Below are 18384 nucleotides of genomic sequence, written 5' to 3'. Positions count from 1 at the left end.
TTCGCCCGCGGGATTTGAAAATATCTGATCGTATTGCCTACCACGGCGAATCCTGATCTTTCCTACCCCATCATGCGTCCGTAGAGATGCAGAGGTTAACTCGGTCTCATAACAACGTTTGTCGAACTAACAATCCTCTTCCTATTTTTCCCAACGACTGTAAGGACGTGGCCGGCGCCGTTATTGATCTTTTTTAAGTGAGAGTTACTGAATTGTTGTACATTGAAGATGGTATAACATCCCAAAAACTATCTATGTGGTTCTCTGTGCAACTTCACTAGCTCATGTCAATCACGGAGGTGCAACTACGATATGTACGGTCGTCAATGCTCATGCTCATGCTCATTATCTCGCATGCCTTTGAAACGTCCTACGGTCAACAAATGAGCCGTTGCGGAACAGAGTGGTCTAAAGACCATTTTTTTTCGAAAATGAGTTTTTTGCATGAACCGCATCTACTCAAGAAGAAATTTCGTCCAAAACAGAATGACCATTCTGTTTCGGAACAGAGTGGTCTATGTACATAAATCGGTGTAATACTATCATGTAACACGTAACATGTAGTATATTACATGTGATAAGTAACATGTCACTTGTTCTGTACATGTCACACGTAATATGTAACATGTTACACGTAATGTAACACGAAAAATGTAACATTTAAAATATGTAACATGTTGTGTTACATGTAATGTTACACGTGACATCTTACATGTGACATGCTATATGTATCATATAACATGTGACACTAGCCATTTTATACGAGTTACCGTCATTTTCTTTGTCATTTACCAGGATTGTGTACATAGACCCGAAACGATTCGAGAATTACAGTGAATATATATGGGTCATTCCATACGAAGTGACCACGAAAAAGCACAAACTTGCACACGATTTTGCTCAAAGTTGGGAGAATTATTCATCTACCGTCACTTTGGAAAAATCCCAAATTTGGTGTTGATTGGAATACCCCCCGCTCTGTGGGACCCCCCGTTTATTGGAAAGTCACGCATTTTTTTGTTCAAAATCTCTTTTTTCTTTTTTTTACAATTCATAGACGTAAGATGTCCGAAAAATACTGATAGATGAAAATAAACCAAGGAATCCAGAAAAATATAAGTTTTGATCGGAAGTGTTGCCAGATAAATTATTTTTGTATTTGAAAACTAAATTTACATTTTTCGGCAAATGCAGCCATTTTTATTTTGAATTTGATAATTTCATCGTGATCCTTGGAAAATTTCAGAAGTGGTCTATGTACATTGGTGATATAAAATCACTTATTTCGCAAAGAAACTAATAATTTTATGTATTCCCATGTTAAACCACTTTATAACCTTTATATTGGAACATTTTGTTTGAAAGAATCTGTTGAACAGAATTTTTTTCCAGAGATTTTTCGAAAATTGCTTCTCCTGAAAAATTTGCTCGATGGCACATAGACCACTCTGTTCCGCAACGGCTCAAATATGAACCAACGAATGTCACAGTTTTTCGCTGGGACATCGTGCCTTTCTGTTAAGTAATATTTTACTCACTAATGCGCCTTTCAACGTCTATAATAGCCAAATTGCACAAACATAAGGGCGGTAGAAAACCATTCAGTGAAAAAAACGATCCCCACTGCTTTTTCAAGGTATTTGTTTTTTTTTTACCAAGTTGAGATTATTTACATCGAAAACAACTGCCAGAAAATCGATGTCAACATTATTCAATGAGATGCACATTTTCATGTGCGGAAAAAAAGTTAGTCAACATAAGACAGTAAATCCTAACAACGTCATGGTTACAGGGTGGCCACTCCAAATAGATTTTCGATTTCCTGGTTTTTTCTTGGTTTTCCCGATGGAATTATTTAAAATTTCCCGATGTTTTAATTTAAAAAAAAACTATCAGATAAACATCAATTTTCACATGTTTATTCATATCCTTGTAAAATAGTGACATGAAACAATGAAAAATATTTCTCCTTCTTCGCTTTTAGCTGTTTAGCGACTTTAGCAAGTATCTTGATACAGACCGTTCCGATAATTATAAATACTCTTACGATCAACCGTCATTTCAAATAACGTGCAGTATTCAACCAAACGTTGGCTGCGTCCTGTTGTTTACATCCAAAAGAAACAGATGCTGTCATTTTTTCTAACATTTAGTGCGAAATTTTGAAAATGCGTGGCCTTTCTCCCGAGCAAAGAAAGCGAATTGTGCACAAATGGGGCACCGTGAGTGGTCTTTCTATAAGAAAATTAGCCAGAGAAGAAGGTATAAGTGTCGGAGCAGTTCAAACCGCATTGCGGAAGTATTGTGAAGAGTGCACATTTACTGATGCCCCAATACGTGGTAGAAAACCCGGGCCTGTTGATCCCACAATGGACAAAAAGGTTAAGGAATACTACAAGCGGCATCCTTCAGTATCAGTACGAGATGTGGCGAGAAAGCTTGGAACCTCGGCGAGAAACGTTATGCGTGCCAAGGGAAGAATGGGTCTACAGACCCGTCCGAAGCAGAAGCAGCCAAAACGAAATCCAAAACAAGCTAAATCTGTGAAACCGAGAGCTCGGAAGCTTTATGACAAACTTCTGACCAAAAAAATGGGGTGTGTTATAATGGATGACGAAACCTACATAAAACTGGACTATAAGACTCTGCCAGGACCGCAATTGTATACATCACCGAAGGGAAAGGATGTCCCTGGACCAGTGAAAGCCATTTACACCGAAAAATTCGGCAAGAAGCTAATGGTTTGGCAGGCCATTTGTGAATGTGGGAAAATATTTCGTCCATTCATTACGAATGACACAATGAATGGTAAAATTTACGTGAAAGAGTGTTTGCAGAAAAGGTTGTTACCCATGGTTAAGCAGCATAACAATCCTCCAATCTTTTGGCCCGATCTTGCTTCCTGCCATTACTCTAAGGATGCACTAGGGTGGTATAAAACAAATAATGTCACATGTGTCCCAAAGGAGATGAATCCTCCAAACTGCCCTGAAATTCGCCCCATTGAAACTTTTTGGGCTTTGACCAAGGCAAAGCTGAGGAAATATGTCAAACCAGCGGATAATGTTGAAAAATTTAAAAAAGATTGGCTTAAAGTGTTAAAAATGGTCGGAGAACACACTGTGCAAAAGCTTATGAGTAGTGTTAAGAGAAAAGTTGAATCCTGTATTTTCCTGTGTTTTTCCTGTATTTCTTGTTTTATTCAAGAAAGAAGATGTATTTATAATTTTCGGAACAGTCTATAGAGACCAATGCTTCTGAATAAGGGTGTCAAATTGTCATAATTTTTTTTTTTATTAAAAATGTCTTAGAAATGCACGAAACGTCGAGGTCTGTTATTTCGAACAATTTTTTTTTCGAAAACTTCGACCCTGGGACTTTCGAGCTGGGCCCAATGGCATGTATGAGAGATTTCTCAGACCCGTAAAATAAATTCAACCGACACTTTGAATCAACAATTTAAAAAAAAAATATTTAAATCAATCAGAGACTTTTTCTGGCAATTTGCATGACAAACCATGGAAATTCCGAAATCCACGAAAAAAAGGAGTGAAAAATCACAGCAAAAACTGTATAAATCGCAATTTGTATGTATTTCTGAACAAAATCATGACAGTTTTTCAGGAATTTGATAAATATGAGCTCCTTATTCAAAACAGTATACAACACATACTAACAAAATTTTCATTTATTTTGCATTGAAATGTAGACTAATTGATATGTTCCATTGTTAAATATAAATGGAAATCGTTGCGTTTTAAATTTTTAGGGCAAAATACCACATTTACGATTTAAAAATAAAAACCTTTTTTCTAGATATCTGACATGACATTTTAATTTAACCCTTTCTTTACCACAAGGTTTTACTCAAACAAAAATCGAAAAATAGGTTTTTATCGAAAGCGCTTGAACAAACCCTTCTTATTTAATTCCAAATTATAGTTTGAACGAAAAAAAAAAATCCAAAATGGTGCTGTAGAGCACCACTGGGTCTTACGAGTCACATTTTACAAACAATACAAAATCAACAACTAACTTTATTTTGTCTAGATCTATACCTATAAAAATGCAGTCCGGTCTGTCTGTCTATCTGATCCATATAGGCTCGGAAACTACCGTACCGATCGACGTGAAAATTTGTATGTAGAGGTTCTAGGGCCGAGAAAGGTTCCTATGATGGTTTGAGACCCCTCCCTCTTCTGGAAGGGAGGGGTCCCATACAAACGAAATACAAATTTCTGCACATCTCAAAAACTAACCAAGCAAATGAAACCAAATTTGGCATGTGGATGTTTTTAGGAGTATCAAATATGTCCATATTGGTTCGACACCCCTCCCTCTTCTGGAAGGGAGGGGTTCCATACAAATGAAACACAAATTTCTTCACATCTCGAGAATTAACTAAGCAAATAGAACCAAATTTGGTAGGTGGATGTTTTTAGGGGTAAAAAATATATCCATACTGGATTGACACCCCTCCCCCTTCTACAAGGGAAGGGTCCCATACAAATGAAACACAAATTCCCCACAGCTCGAGAACCAATTGACCAAATACAACCAAATTTGGTATGTGAATGTTTTTAGAGATAACAAATATGTCCATAATGGTTTGACTCCCCTCCCTGTTCTGTGAAAGAGGGGTTCCATACAAATAAACACAAATTTCTGCTATCTCGAGAACTAACCTACTAAATGGAAACAAATTTTGCAGGTGAATGTTTTTAGGGGCAACAAATATATCCGTAATGGTTTACACCCCTCCCTATTTTATAAGGGAGGGGTCCCATACAAATGAAACTCAAATTTCGCACAGCTCGCGAACCAATCAAGCAAATATAACCAGATTTGGCGAGTGAATGTTTTTAGGTGTAACAAACATGTCCATAATGTTTCGAAACCCTTCCTTTTCTGACATGTCTCCAAATACCGTTTCAAAATCTAAGATGGCGACTTCCGGTTTCTGAAAAACAGCGGCAAATGACCAAATACCACCCAATATGGGTATTTCCGGAATTGTTATGATGCACTGAAGCCACAAATCGACCTCAGACCGACCGAATTGTGAGATGGCGACTTCTGGTGTCTGCAAAACAGCCGAAAATGACCAAATACCACCTAATATGGATGTTTTTTAAACCAGAATGACGCACGGAGGCCAGAAATCCACATGCCATTTTGAAATCTAAGATGGCGACTTCCGGTTACCGAAAAACAGCGGCAAATCATCAAATACCACCCAATATAGGTATTTTCGGAATTGTTATGACGCACTGAAGCCACAAATCAACCTCAGACAACATTTTGAATTGTAAAATGGCAACTTCCGGTGTCTGGAAAACAGCCGAAAATGACCAATTACCACCTAATATGGATGTTTTTAAACCAGAATGACGCACAGAGGCCAGAAATTGTCTCCAAATGCCATTTTGAAATCTAAGATGGTGACTTCCGGTTTCTGAAAAACAGCGGCAAATGATCAAATACTACCCAATATGGGTATTAACGGAATTGTTATGATGCACTGAAGCCAACAATCGTCCTCAGACAACATTTCGAATTGTAAGATGCCGACTTCCGGTGTCTGGAAAACAGCCGAAAATGTCCGAATAACACCCAATATGGGTGTTTCTTCAACTAGAATGACGTACGGAGGCCTGAAATTGTCCCCAAATGCAATTTTGAAATCCAAGATGGCAACTTCCGGTTTCCGGAAAACAGCGGCAAATGATCAAATACCACCCAATATGGTTATTTCCGGAATTGTTATTGTCGGATCGCACCGAACTATAAAAAAAGCCCACTAACGCTTTACGGTATTCGCGAACTAGCCCGTGACATGCGACTGCTACCGCGAATGCTCAAACACTCACTGACTCTAAAACCGTCGTCTCGACTTCCCCTTTACCGACGCTTCCATGTGGATTGCTGTGGATTCTTCCGGTGACGCTGGTTGTTCAAACGAGGTTTCAGTAAAATCAGAGTCCTCTGTACATCGTGCATACGGCCACTTCTTCAAATGTGAAACAGCACGACGATACGTCACTCCTTCTTTGTTCGTGACGATAACATCGTTTCCACTTTTCCTAGCAACAACATATTTCTCCAGTTTGAAGTTCGGTTCTAATTTTTGGGTGTCGTAACTCTTTAGCATCACGGTATCTCCTACGTCGATCTCCGATTCCTTCGCGTTCCTCCGATTGTCGGCATATATTTTACCCTTCATTTTGATCATCGCATCGCGGTCTCGCGTTTCTTCGTCTCGTAGCCAATATGGGTCGGTGCGCAACGACGGAAGCAGGTCCTTCACTGATCTTCCAGTTAATAATTCTAACGGCGGTTTACCGGTTATTGTATGCGGAGTCGTATTATACATGAACTCATAATACTTGACAGCTTTTCGCCAATCGGATTTCGTTGCCTTAGCAATTCTTAAGGCCCTCAATACACCTTGGTTGTGTCTTTCCACCAACCCGTTCATTTGCGGCCAATATGGTATGCTCTGAACATACCTGATGTTTTCAGACACACAATAGTTCCGAAATTCCTCAGACAAAAACGGAGGTCTGTTGTCACTTCTCATTGTTTCGGGGTATGTTTGTTCAGCAAATACATTTTCGAGGGCCTCGATTGTCTTAGAGGCCGTAGTGCCTTTTATTTCTATCACTTTCGTAAACCGACTATAGTAATCGATAATGACGAGAAATGTTGCACACTCTTTAGCAGAAAAAAATCTATGGCAATTTCCTGCCTGGCACGCTCTGGCATTTCCTTCCGCATCATAGGTTCAGGAGCGCCATGTCTAATCACCGCTGTGCAACCCAGGCACTGCTGAATGTGATCATTAACATCGCGGTCCATACATGGCCACCACACCTTCTCACGTAACACCTTCTCACGTGTCCACGGTGGGCGATTTGTACTGCGCTTGGCCGTAGTTTTTCCGGGAGAACGATTCGATCATTTCTGACAATTATGCCTTCAAACACGCCCAGCTCTTTCGCAAATGCCTGATACCGATACAAATCATGTGGCCATTGCTGAGTATGAATGGCCTTAATAACTGCTGCCGCTGTGTCATCGTTTGACGTAGCCATTTTTATTTCTTTTCGTGTGATAGCAGATGGTCTGTCACCAATCGCGCACAAGTAATGCTCTGTAATTTCATCAAATGGCTGTTCTGAAGGATGACACAATCGAGAGCAGATATTCGAGATATTAGCGCTATATAGCTATTTATAAATTAATAGCACAGACAAACGGATATAACTTTCAGTAAGAATATCTACGGAAAAATATCTTCACGTATACTCTAGCAATTTCTTTGATCGACACTTCCTAGCATTGACTTGCTAACGTCTATCGTACGTACAAATGATATTTGCTAGCTTTCATTCCCCCTGACTCACCGTTTCCAATGCGCTGGCGCCGTCATTACAAGTGCGAACACAAAAATTATATTTGAAATTGCGGTTTTTCGTACGAAGGATATGAAGCGAATGTCTCTTAGTATGTGGCAATTGGTTTAGTAGGAAAATAAAAAATGTAGATGATCACACGTCGAAATGTCAATAAATCACAAACAAATTCCCAATCGTTACTTAATGATAAAAATAAATATTGTTTACAAACCTCGAAGTCATAAGGTTGAAGACGCAAGGCCCAACCTTCAGCTCTGCTACAGGCACGTTTCCCGTTTTGATGCTTTCCCCCGAATATGTATTCTAATGTCTTGTGATCCGTGAATACAGTTAATTTTGTCCCAAACAGGTAAGGATACAGTTTTTCAACTGCCCATACAACAGCCAGCGCCTCTCTCTGGGTTTGCGGATAGATCCGTTCGGTTTTTGATAATCCTTTGGAAGCAAAACATATTATTCGTGACTTGTTTGAATCATCCTTCTGCGTTAACACGGCACCTAGACCAACGGGAGACGCATCTACGAACAACTCTGTTCTATCTCTGGGATCGAAAAATCCCTGTTTACGCACAGTACTTGAAAGAGCGTTTCGTAAGTCATCGAAAGCCTCTTGCTGGGCAATACCAAGATTTTCCACGTCCCCGCGTATGAATTCACGGAGGGTTCAGTCCTTGTAGAAAAGTCTGGAACAAATTGTCCCACGAAATTAATGAGGCCAAGGAAGCTACGTACTTCGTCCTTCGTCTCCGGCTGTCTGAAGTTCTGTATCGCAGAAATTTTATCTAGAGAAGGGCTAATTCCGGCCGCACTGACCTCATAGCCCAAAATTTCAAGTTTCGTTGTACCAAACACGCATTTGTCCTGGTTTAGCGTTGCGTTATTTTCCTTTATAACTGCTTGCACCTCTTGTAGGCGAGCGTCGTGTTTTTCTCTTGTTCTCCCTGATACCAGTATATCGTCGATATAGTCGATATATCAAACACTCACTGACTCTAAAACCGTCGTCTCGACTTCCCCTTTATCGACGCTTCCATGTAGTCATTCGTAAGGGGTGAATTCTAGTCGCAGAATGAAACTATATTTTCTCAGGGTTGGACAGTAGAAAGTATGTTTATTCACCTGCACAACTCTACAGTTATGCGGCACTGAAGCCACGAATCGACCTCAGACAACATTTTGAATTATTAGATGGCGACTTCCGGTGTCTGGAAAAAAAGCCGAAAATAACCCAAAGCCAATTATCTCCCAATATGAGCGTTCCTTCAACCAGATTGACGCACGGAGGCCAGGAATTGTTCCCCAATGCCATTTCGAAATCCAAGATGGCGACTTCCGGTTTCCGAAAAACAGCGGCAAATGACCAAATACCACCCGATATGCGTATTTACGGAATTATTAGGACGCACTGAAGCCACAAATCGACCTATCAACCTCAGCCAACATTTTGAATTGTAAGATGGCGACTTCCGGTGTCTGGAAAACAGCCGAAAATGACCAAATATAACCCAATATGAGTGTTTCTTTAACCAGAATGACGCTCAGAGGCAAAAGACTGTACCCTAATGCCATTTTAAAATTCAAGATGGCGACTTCCGGTTTCTGAAAAACTGCGGCAAATGATCAAATACCACCCAATATGCGTATTTACGGAATTGTTATGATGCACTGAAGCCACAAATCGACATATCAACCTCAGACAACATTTTGAATTGTAAAATGGCAACTTCCGGTGTCTGGAAAACAGCCGAAAATGACCAAATATCACCCAATATGAGTGTTTCTTCAACCAGAATGACGCTCAGAGGCCAAAGACTGTCCCCTAATGCCATTTTAAAACTCAAGATGGCGACTTCCGGTTTCGGAAAAACAGCGGCAAATGAAATGGTGTCTGGAAAACAGCCAAAAATGACAAAATGCCACCCAATATGAGTGTTTCTTTAACCAGAATGACGCTCAGGGGTCATAAATTGTCCCCAAATGCCATTTTAAAATTCAAGATGGCGACATACGGTTTCTGAAAAATAGCCTGAAGTGACCAAATACCACCCAATATGTGTATCACCAGATACAGAATGTGGCAAGGAGCTTAAAATTGACCTCGGACATCAGTTTGAATTGTAAAATGGCAACTTCTGGGAAACAGCCGAAAATAACCGAATACTACTACATATGGATATTTCCGTAATCGAAATGATGCATAGAAGCCAAGCATTGACCCTGGACACCATTTTGAATTCGAAGATGACCACTTTCAGTTTCTAAAAAACAACGAAAATAACTGAAATGCATTCAATATATTTTTGGAATAGAGGTGATGTACAAAAGCCAAACGTCGAGGATGTTGTCATTCCGATAAAACCATCAATATCATTTCAAATGATATAAACTAATCGCAAGGAATCAATGAATTTGAAATGTTTAAAATTATTATACAATAAAATAGGCGAGACGAAGTTTGCCGGGTCAGCTAGTATCTTATAAAAAGTTAATAAAACTGAACGGAATAATATTATATATTATGTATGATATGCTGTAAAGCAATTACGGTCTCTTAAAAGGCATAACGGCCTTCCACATTTCGAGCAACAGAAATATGTGAAATGGTTACGAGAATCACAACGGTAACAACGTGATCGCTCGTCACATGCTACAGACCAGTGAGCAACACTATCTAATCTGGAGTTCAACTCGGGAGCTTTCAGCGTAAGTCGAGACTTTTTTACAGGCATCTGTTTCTGGGATCGACCTCTACGCTTTACTATTTGTTTTCCATGCTGAATGAGCCAGTTTGCAATTTCGATACGAAAGTCCAGCAACGTAATTCTGGTTTCATCAAGTCGCGTATCGTGACGTCGGTATTTTATTGAAGGCATCGATGTGCTATTTCAGTCACTCTTTAGAAAACAGCACTTTGAACGATAATTCTTAATTTTCAAACGTGTTGAGAACAACTTCATTTTTGTTGTTATTCGCCCAGTGGTGCTCTGGTGCACCAAGGTTTGAGCATTCATAAAACTTGATTAAAATGAGAAAAATGACCACAATTTGTTTTAAGGGGTGTTGTGACACCTAATTAATAAGAAAATATTTTTTGAACGGATCAACAATAGAATGGTGATAGCTCATGAACAATCGAAAATATTGAATTATTTTTCGAAGAAAAATACGGCACTTTTTCAAATGTTTGATACTTTTATAAATTATTGACTGTACATTTTGGGATAATTTTTTGCCGGAACATAAGTTAGGTGTGCAAGAATATATTTACGAAATTTGAGCGAGATTGCTAAATAATTCGTAACGATACACACATCCAAACTTGTGGTGCTCTAGAGTAACCATGGTAAAGAGAGGGTTAAAGGCTCTAAAATAATTTTCCTTCTTTTTGCGTAGCGCATAAAAAATTTTGAGAAATCTTTTATAAATAGCTCTTCAAGGTGGCATTACAATAGTCAATTGGACGAACACAGAATAAAAAATAACTTATTTTAATTCTGCAAAAAAAAAACGCAAAAAGACGAAGAGAGTTTGTAGAAATTTTTGATATATATTCTTTTTAAAATATGTCACTTGAAATGCAATAATAATGCTCTTTCATAAAAATGCAAATCAAAACACCTACAATATAAATGTCCTGCTTGTGATTAGAATCATTTTAAAAATCAAGGTTTTGTTTTCTGCCGGACTTTTTCCGACCTCAGAAGTAGAACCCGGATAGGTCCGTTCCGGTTTAGTCCGATATGAAATCGATCTTTGAAGATTCCGGTCCTATCTGACTTTTGCTTTTACCCATGCTGAGCAACCTAAGCTGAACAGCTAAAGCCCTTGGTCTCCCCGGGACCGCCGTTAGGCATTACTTCAGGGAGAGGGCCCGTCGTGCTTTTCGCACTTACCTCTATGGGTAGCAGAACAGCCTATACAGGCCAGTTAGTTAACCGTTAACTAACTGGGGCATGTCGATGGTTTCCCGTCGATTGGTGCCATGCAAAATACTAACGATCTGTGATGCTGCCGTGATGACCGCATCCCAGATTTCCCTATTTTCGCACATCCTACGCACTATATTCTCTGGCGTCGTGTCCATTCCACTTATTGCCAGCATTTCGTACCGTACCCGCTCGAAGCGCGGACATGTGAAGAACACATGCTCTGCGCTTTCTTCCGCACCCGTACAAGCGGGGCACATAGGGGACTCGGCGTACCCGAACCTATGCAGGTACTGCCTAAAGCAGCCATGGCCTGACAGGATCTGTGTCAGATGGAAGGTAACTTCCCCATGGCGCCTATTAATCCAGCCTGCTAACTCTAGAATGAGTCGGTGTGTCCATCTACCTTTTGTAGTGTTGGACCACTCCCGCTGCCACCTGGCCATTGAGGATGACCGTATGGTATTGTGAATACCCCTCGTGTCGCGTTGGTCGAAGCACTCTACATCCTCTTTGACGATGATGCTGATGGGCATCATGCCAGCCAGGACGCAAACCGCCTCGTACGACACTGTTCGGTATGCGCACGCGACCCTTAGGCACATTAGCCTGTACGTACTCTCGAGTTTGCCGCGATGGCACGAGGTACTCAATACCTTGGACCATACTGGTCCTCCATACCTGAGTATAGACGTGGTGACGCTAGCAAGGACTTTGCGCCTGCTGCTACGAACCGCCGAGCTGTTTGCCATCATGCGAGATAGCGCTGCCACAGCCATGGAAGCTTTCTTGCAGGTATAATCGACGTGGCTCCCGAACGTGAGCTTGTCGTCGATCATAACCCCCAGAAGCTTCAACGAGCGTTTTGAGGCGATAGTGCATGTACCGGCACTAATCGATGCCTCCTGCTCAGACTTTCTGTTATTTACAACAATAACTTCAGTCTTATGGTGCGCTAGCTCCAGTTTCCTGGAGTGCATCCAGTCTTCCACTACGCGTATTGATAGCGCGGCCTTTAACTCTACCTCTCTAATGGACTCGCCATAGACCTCAAGAGTTATGTCGTCGGCGAAGCCCACGATCACCACCCCTGGAGGGAGTGTTAGTTTTAACACGCCGTCATACATAGCGTTCCACAGTACCGGACCCAGGATGGAACCTTGCGGTACACCTGCGGTAACCGGAACGCTCTTCTGACCCCCGTTTGTGTTATACACTAGCACTCGATTCTGAAAGTAGTTGCCTAGAATCTTGTACAGCGGCGTCGGCACTCTAAGACTCTGTAGCGCTAAGGCTATGGAGTCCCAGCTGGCACTGTTAAACGCGTTCTTCACGTCAAGCGTGACGATCACGCAGTAACGAATGCCCCTCCTCTTGCGTTGGATTGCAACCTCAGCCGTTCTGGTGACGGAGAGAATTGCATCCACCGTGGACCTACCTTTTCGAAAACCGAACTGGTTGCTTGATAGACCTTTCTCACTTTCTGTATATTTCACCAGTCTATTGAGGATGACCCTCTCAAGCACCTTGCCCGCCGTGTCCAGCAGGCAGATTGGTCTGTATGCCGATGGGTCACCTGGTGGTTTCCCAACCTTCGGCAACAGCACCAGCCTCTGGCGCTTCCACACGTCCGGGAAGAGGCAGTCGTCAAGGCATTTCTGCATGACCGCCCTGAACAACCCGGGGGCTTCTTTGATGGCCGTCTTGATGGCCAAGTTCGGGATTCCGTCTGGTCCCGGAGCCTTGCCTACCTACTCACGGTAGGTGGTGACTCGTCAGCCGGAGGCCAGGGACTTGGTTCGTGGCTTGGGAAGAGGCCCTGAATGATCGTTTCTAGCATCGCTGGTGATTGTTCGGCCGGGGCTAGCGCACCTCTAGTCTTGGTCATAACGATCCTGTAGGCGTCACCCCACGGGTTCGAATTGGCACTGGCGCAGAGTCGTTCGAAACAGGCTCGTTTGCTGGCTTTGATTGCGCTCTTAAGCGTTGCCTTAGCGGATCTGAATGCGACACCGCGTTCCTCTCTTTGCTCGTCGGAACGTGCGCGTTGCCTATCTGACTTTTGGTCGGACTCCAATGTCGAACACTATTCAAAAGAACTTTCAATGCGCCTTCCGCGATGCTGATAGTGTCGTATACCATTGTTTTGGGCAATCAAAGTTTCTTCCATTTGGTTCAATCAGTCCTTGTTCACATAAGAAGGGAGTTGGATATGCAAGATGAGAACGTAATAGTTGTCCTGACAAAATATGTTACGGAATAGCAAAATATGTTTATTCGTCTGATCAAGCTTGATTTTATTCAACGCTACGCGAACTACGAAGCCGCTGCTGACTGTGGCTGAAGTCAACAACCACCATTTCTATAACTGGCAGAATCATGCCAATTAGGTCATCATGCGGAAAGATACAGATTTTCACCGCAGGCATGCATGATCTTGATTTTCCCGGCGTGAAGCCTAATTTCCCGGTTTTCCCGTCTTTTTTTTTCCCGGTGATTTGAAATTCCCGGCTTTTTCCCGTTTTTTCCGGTAGAGTGGCCACCCTGTGGTTGAAAAACAACGTGAATCGAACCACACGGTTCGTGTTTCGAGTGTAAGATCTCGCCTAATTAAGTTTAGTTTATTATTTTTCTATAAACACTATAATGGCATACTTGTAGCATAAGCATTCTTCCCCCGCTATCTCCTCACCTTTATTTGCCTCATTGAACGAAATCCACCACTGTCGATTTCGAAAATGGTGAAGATCTGAGAGGAAAAAGGATAAAACGCAAAAGCGTGTGTTCGGCAGGATGGAGTAAAATATGCATTTTTCGATAGTTTTAAGCCCCAAATTTGTTTATATAACGACTGAAACGGTTAATTTAACGGGTTTATCGACTTAATCAGTCCGTGTATACTAGCAAAAACGATTTGTTTTTTCTTATTCCGACAGTTTCGGTGACTGGTGAAATAAAGTCACCGAAACTGTCGTAATAAGAAAAAACAAATCGTTTTTGCTAGTATACACGGACTGATTAAGCCGATAAACCCGTTAAATTCAAGCCCCAAAGAAAAAAAAATTAAAAGAGGATAGGTTTTAAATATCAAAATACATCGTTTGAGCGAATAAAAATTTTTGACGGGAAACTTCTATTGTGTGCAAAATTGATGTTTTGGATTTAGGTTTTTTGTTGCTACTTTGTCTTGTTTTTCAGGTAGTACTTTGGACGCAGACATTACTTTAAACTTGAAAAGTATTGGAACTATTTATGATGTTAAAAAAAACAATACTATGATAACGCGTGAAAGGAGTACTGGTGTTGTCTATTTGTTAATCGGGAATGCGATTCATCGTGTGGTTATTTCGAAAAATCGCCTAGCATTGTATGTCATAGCATACGTTATTGATATTGGCGAGTCAATTACTAAATTTGAGGTAAGGTTTTTCGTTAGTGAGAACAAGTTCAATTGCAACGATACATAATCTTAACACCTAATCATATGAAAATGCAGTCTGTCTGTTCATCTCTGTTTGTCTGTCTGTTTGTCCGTCTGCTTTGATATCTTTCTGTTTGTCTCTTTCTCTGCCTGTCTGCCTGTCTCTATCTGTCTGTTTGTCTGTCTCTATCTGTCTGTTTGTCTGTCTCTATCTGTCTGTTTGTCTGTCTCTATCTGTCTGTTTGTCTGTCTCTATCTGTCTGTCTGTCTAGCTGTCTGTCTATCTGTCCTGTCTGTCTGTCTGTCTGTCCTGTCTGTTTGTCTGTCCTGTCTGTCTGTCTGTGCTGTCTGTCTGTCTTGTCAGTCTGTCTGTCTGTCCTGTCTGTCTGTTTGTCTGTCTCTATCTGTCTGTCTGTCTGTCTCTATCTGTCTGTTTGTCTGTCTCTATCTGTCTGTCTGTCTGTCTGTCTGTTGAGTTTCTCCACACTTGCTACATCGTGCCTTATTGCAGCAGTAGGCGGCTGTGTGGCAATTGGTGCAATTCATAACACGGGGTACATACAATCGCACAGGCAGACGAACCCGATCGATCGAGACGTGGCTAGGGAGAGCAGATCCGGCAAACGTAACACGAAACGAGTCTGACGGAGTGTACACTTTTGTGCCGTTGACAAGAGACACAGACCGCAATTGCTTGCAATCTATGATCTTAACTTTTACGTCGTGACACAAAGCATTTTTGAAGCAGCCAAAACCGCTTGCCAAAATACACTCGATCGACAGACTCGAATCGGTTATGACACCGTCGATCTCCACGTCTCGTACGGGTATATAAACGCGATACTCGCGTGTGAAAAGGTCGGAGCGAGCAATAGCGTTGGCCTGTTCCAGGTCGCTGACCACGACACGGAGCTTGTTGGGTCTGACCTTGGAGATTTCGGTCACGGCCTTGTACCCCTTCGTCAGGTCTTTCGAAATCTGCAGGATGTTTAACGGTTTCGATTTCGGTCCTGCTTTTGGCCGAAAGAAAACAGTAAAGCTGCCCTGAGATCCGTCCGGGTAAAGCCTGGGGCGAGGGGGGACTGGAGAATTAACAGAGGAAGGGTTGGCAGAAAAGACAGAGTTCGGGGATGGTGGCGCGGTAGGCGAGGGATCTACATCCATCGCGCCAAATCTAGCGCACTAGCGCCGACAGAACAACTTCAGCAGGGTTGGTTGTCCGATCGGTCGAAGCTGCAGCCGTTACCGCCAGCAGCACCAATACAGCAGCTCCAAACAGCCACCAGCAGCGAGCCGGGACAGCCACGATGCGAAACAGTTGCACAAAGGCGGGCGACCTTGAACCTTCACTCGACCAGGCAAACAATGCCAACACTTGCTCACGCGTCTTTTGTTTTATGAATATAAAACAAAAGACGCGTCGGAGCGATCACCAAACACGTCCGATACTGATGCGTGTTCGGCACAGAATGATTTTATAGATTTTATGTGCTTTTTGTTTACGGTATTTCAAATTTTTAATATGACTATTATATCAGACAGGATTTTTTGTATTTCCAGTACGTCTCCTTTTCTTCAGGGGTATTTCCTGTTTAATTATATCAAATAAAACTTCATAAAAAGTATCGTATTGTAAGTATTGTTTAATCTATTGCGAATATTTTCATAATTTGCCTTTCCATATTTAAAGACTTCCTCGTATTCATAGTCGTTGGGTTTTTGGTGCGCATGTATAAATAAAGAGTATTCGATTGCCGTGTGATACGCCTCATTTTTCCATAGAGGACTCAATGATTCAATCACACAGAAATCATCATAAATGTTCGTAAATAAAAAGTCTAAGTAACAGTTCTGTTGATATTTGATGTGGTTGATTTGGTTCAGTCCGAAATTTGCGGTTTTATCAAAAATAAATTGCAGTGTTTCATTGTCCCCAACGACTGGAAGAAGAATACATTCATTTTCTGAGTCCTTCATGAAATCTGCATGGCGTTGATTAAAGTCTCCATAAATATGGATTTTGGCTTCGGGAGGAAATTGTGACAAAATTTGTTCAGTAATTTGGAAGAAGGTTTCATAAGTGATTTTGTGAGCCTGGTCAGGAGGAAAAAACACTGAGGCAAACACGTGTATTTCACCTGCTATGTGTGATTTAACCCACACATGCTCAAATTCCTTAACTTTTGTTGTTTTGATAGTTTCGGAACTATAGTTAGACGAAACAGCTATCAATACTCCGCCGCCTGACTTCTTTTGAGACTCAACAAAATTTCTATCATCTCTGAATACATTACAGGCGCTACCAAAAATTTCTTCACTTTTTATACTTTCATCCCAGCTGGTTTTAGTAGCCAGAATAATATAAAAGGATGCGCTAAGTAAATTTTTATAAATTCATTTTTGCAGGGCTTCTCATGCGATTGAAATTTTGACAATAAATCAAAATTTCATTCGCATTCTGTTTCAGTGAAGAAATTTTGGGAAGTAGGTCGATTGACTGAGAATTGTTTACCTCTTTCTCATCGAAAGGAGTCATTATTTCCGAAAAATCGGTCTATAAAATTTGTCGGCACTTTCCCTTGCGCGTTGCAGGGATTGAATCCTCTGGTTGTTCAAGTGTCTACTATAAGAATTAAGGTCTTCGGAAGCCGCTTGTTTCGGTACGCCGAACTCCAAAGCATTTGGCATTTTCTCTGATGCCAAAGTAATTCGTATGCTGGTTTTCGTCATACCGTCGTAGCAAACCGTTGGGTCTTTGTCATGCATGTACGCAAGGTAGAGACGTACGAGGTGCATAATTTTTGGATCTCGTTAACGGGCCTTCAGAAAACGCCCGTCTCCAACAGCTGATTGTTGTGTTAGGTTGACAACAGGAGGAGGCATGGGGTCGAGCGACCACGATGTTGGGTGCAATTCTAATGTTGCTGACGAAGTAGTGTTCTCAGTTGGTGGTGATTCAATATTATGTTGGTTCTGGTTGTCTGATCGGTACGGGTTTATGGTTTCACCCTTCCGGAAGTTGATGAAATTTGGAACTGCGAGGCCTGCTATTGGGTGGTCAATAGTTGCTATTGGGTGGTCAATAGTTGTTCTCTTTGATCTATTACCTCTGCGACGACTTCGACATGACAATATTAAACAACGGGGACATGACACGCATTCCGAAACCTCCAGCGTGCCCCAGTGCTTTAGATTTATTTATGTTCAACATCGCTACGGTTGGATTGCATAAGGAAGGTAGTCCTTGATCCCCACGGCAGCGATCATTTGCCTATTCAAATTTCAATTGATAATGGTTCAACTCGCACGCGATTAGTTGATGTTTTGTATGACCTTACACGGAATATCGATTGGAAGTTTTTCGAGGAAATGATTTCAGAAGCTGTCGAGTCGATTCAACATCACCTACCACTTGAATAATACAACCTCCTCGCGGGCTTGATTCTCGACGCCGCGTTGCAAGCCCAAACGAAGAAATATCCCGACGTGACGATAAAAGAACGGCCTCCCACTCCGTGGTGGGACAAAGAGTGCTCCGATATCTACACGAAAAAATCCGACGCGTTTAAGGCCTTCTTTTTGGAGAAAGGTAAACCCGACGACTTTAAGTGGTATTAGG

The 18384-nt window shown here is 41.7% G+C and overlaps 1 protein-coding gene across 5 annotated transcripts in view; it reads left to right on the top strand.

The window, feature by feature from the left end:
- Nucleotides 1-18384, top strand: part of LOC129733861 (uncharacterized) — a 263164-nt gene that overhangs the window by 101853 nt on the left and 142927 nt on the right. For 2 of the 5 annotated variants that reach the window (XM_055695421.1, XM_055695426.1), the window contains exon 3: nt 14543-14763. The exons of 2 other annotated variants lie outside the window; for them this stretch is intronic. In XM_055695421.1, coding sequence (XP_055551396.1) covers nt 14543-14763 — 221 coding nt within the window. Of the gene's footprint in view, nt 1-14542; nt 14764-18384 lie in introns of those variants that run through there. One more of the 5 variants, XM_055695425.1, reaches the window with a different exon arrangement.

This window comes from Wyeomyia smithii, chromosome 1, assembly GCF_029784165.1.
Source record: "Wyeomyia smithii strain HCP4-BCI-WySm-NY-G18 chromosome 1, ASM2978416v1, whole genome shotgun sequence".
Lineage (NCBI taxonomy): Eukaryota > Metazoa > Arthropoda > Insecta > Diptera > Culicidae > Wyeomyia > Wyeomyia smithii.
This window is presented reverse-complemented; position numbering and strand designations above follow the sequence as displayed.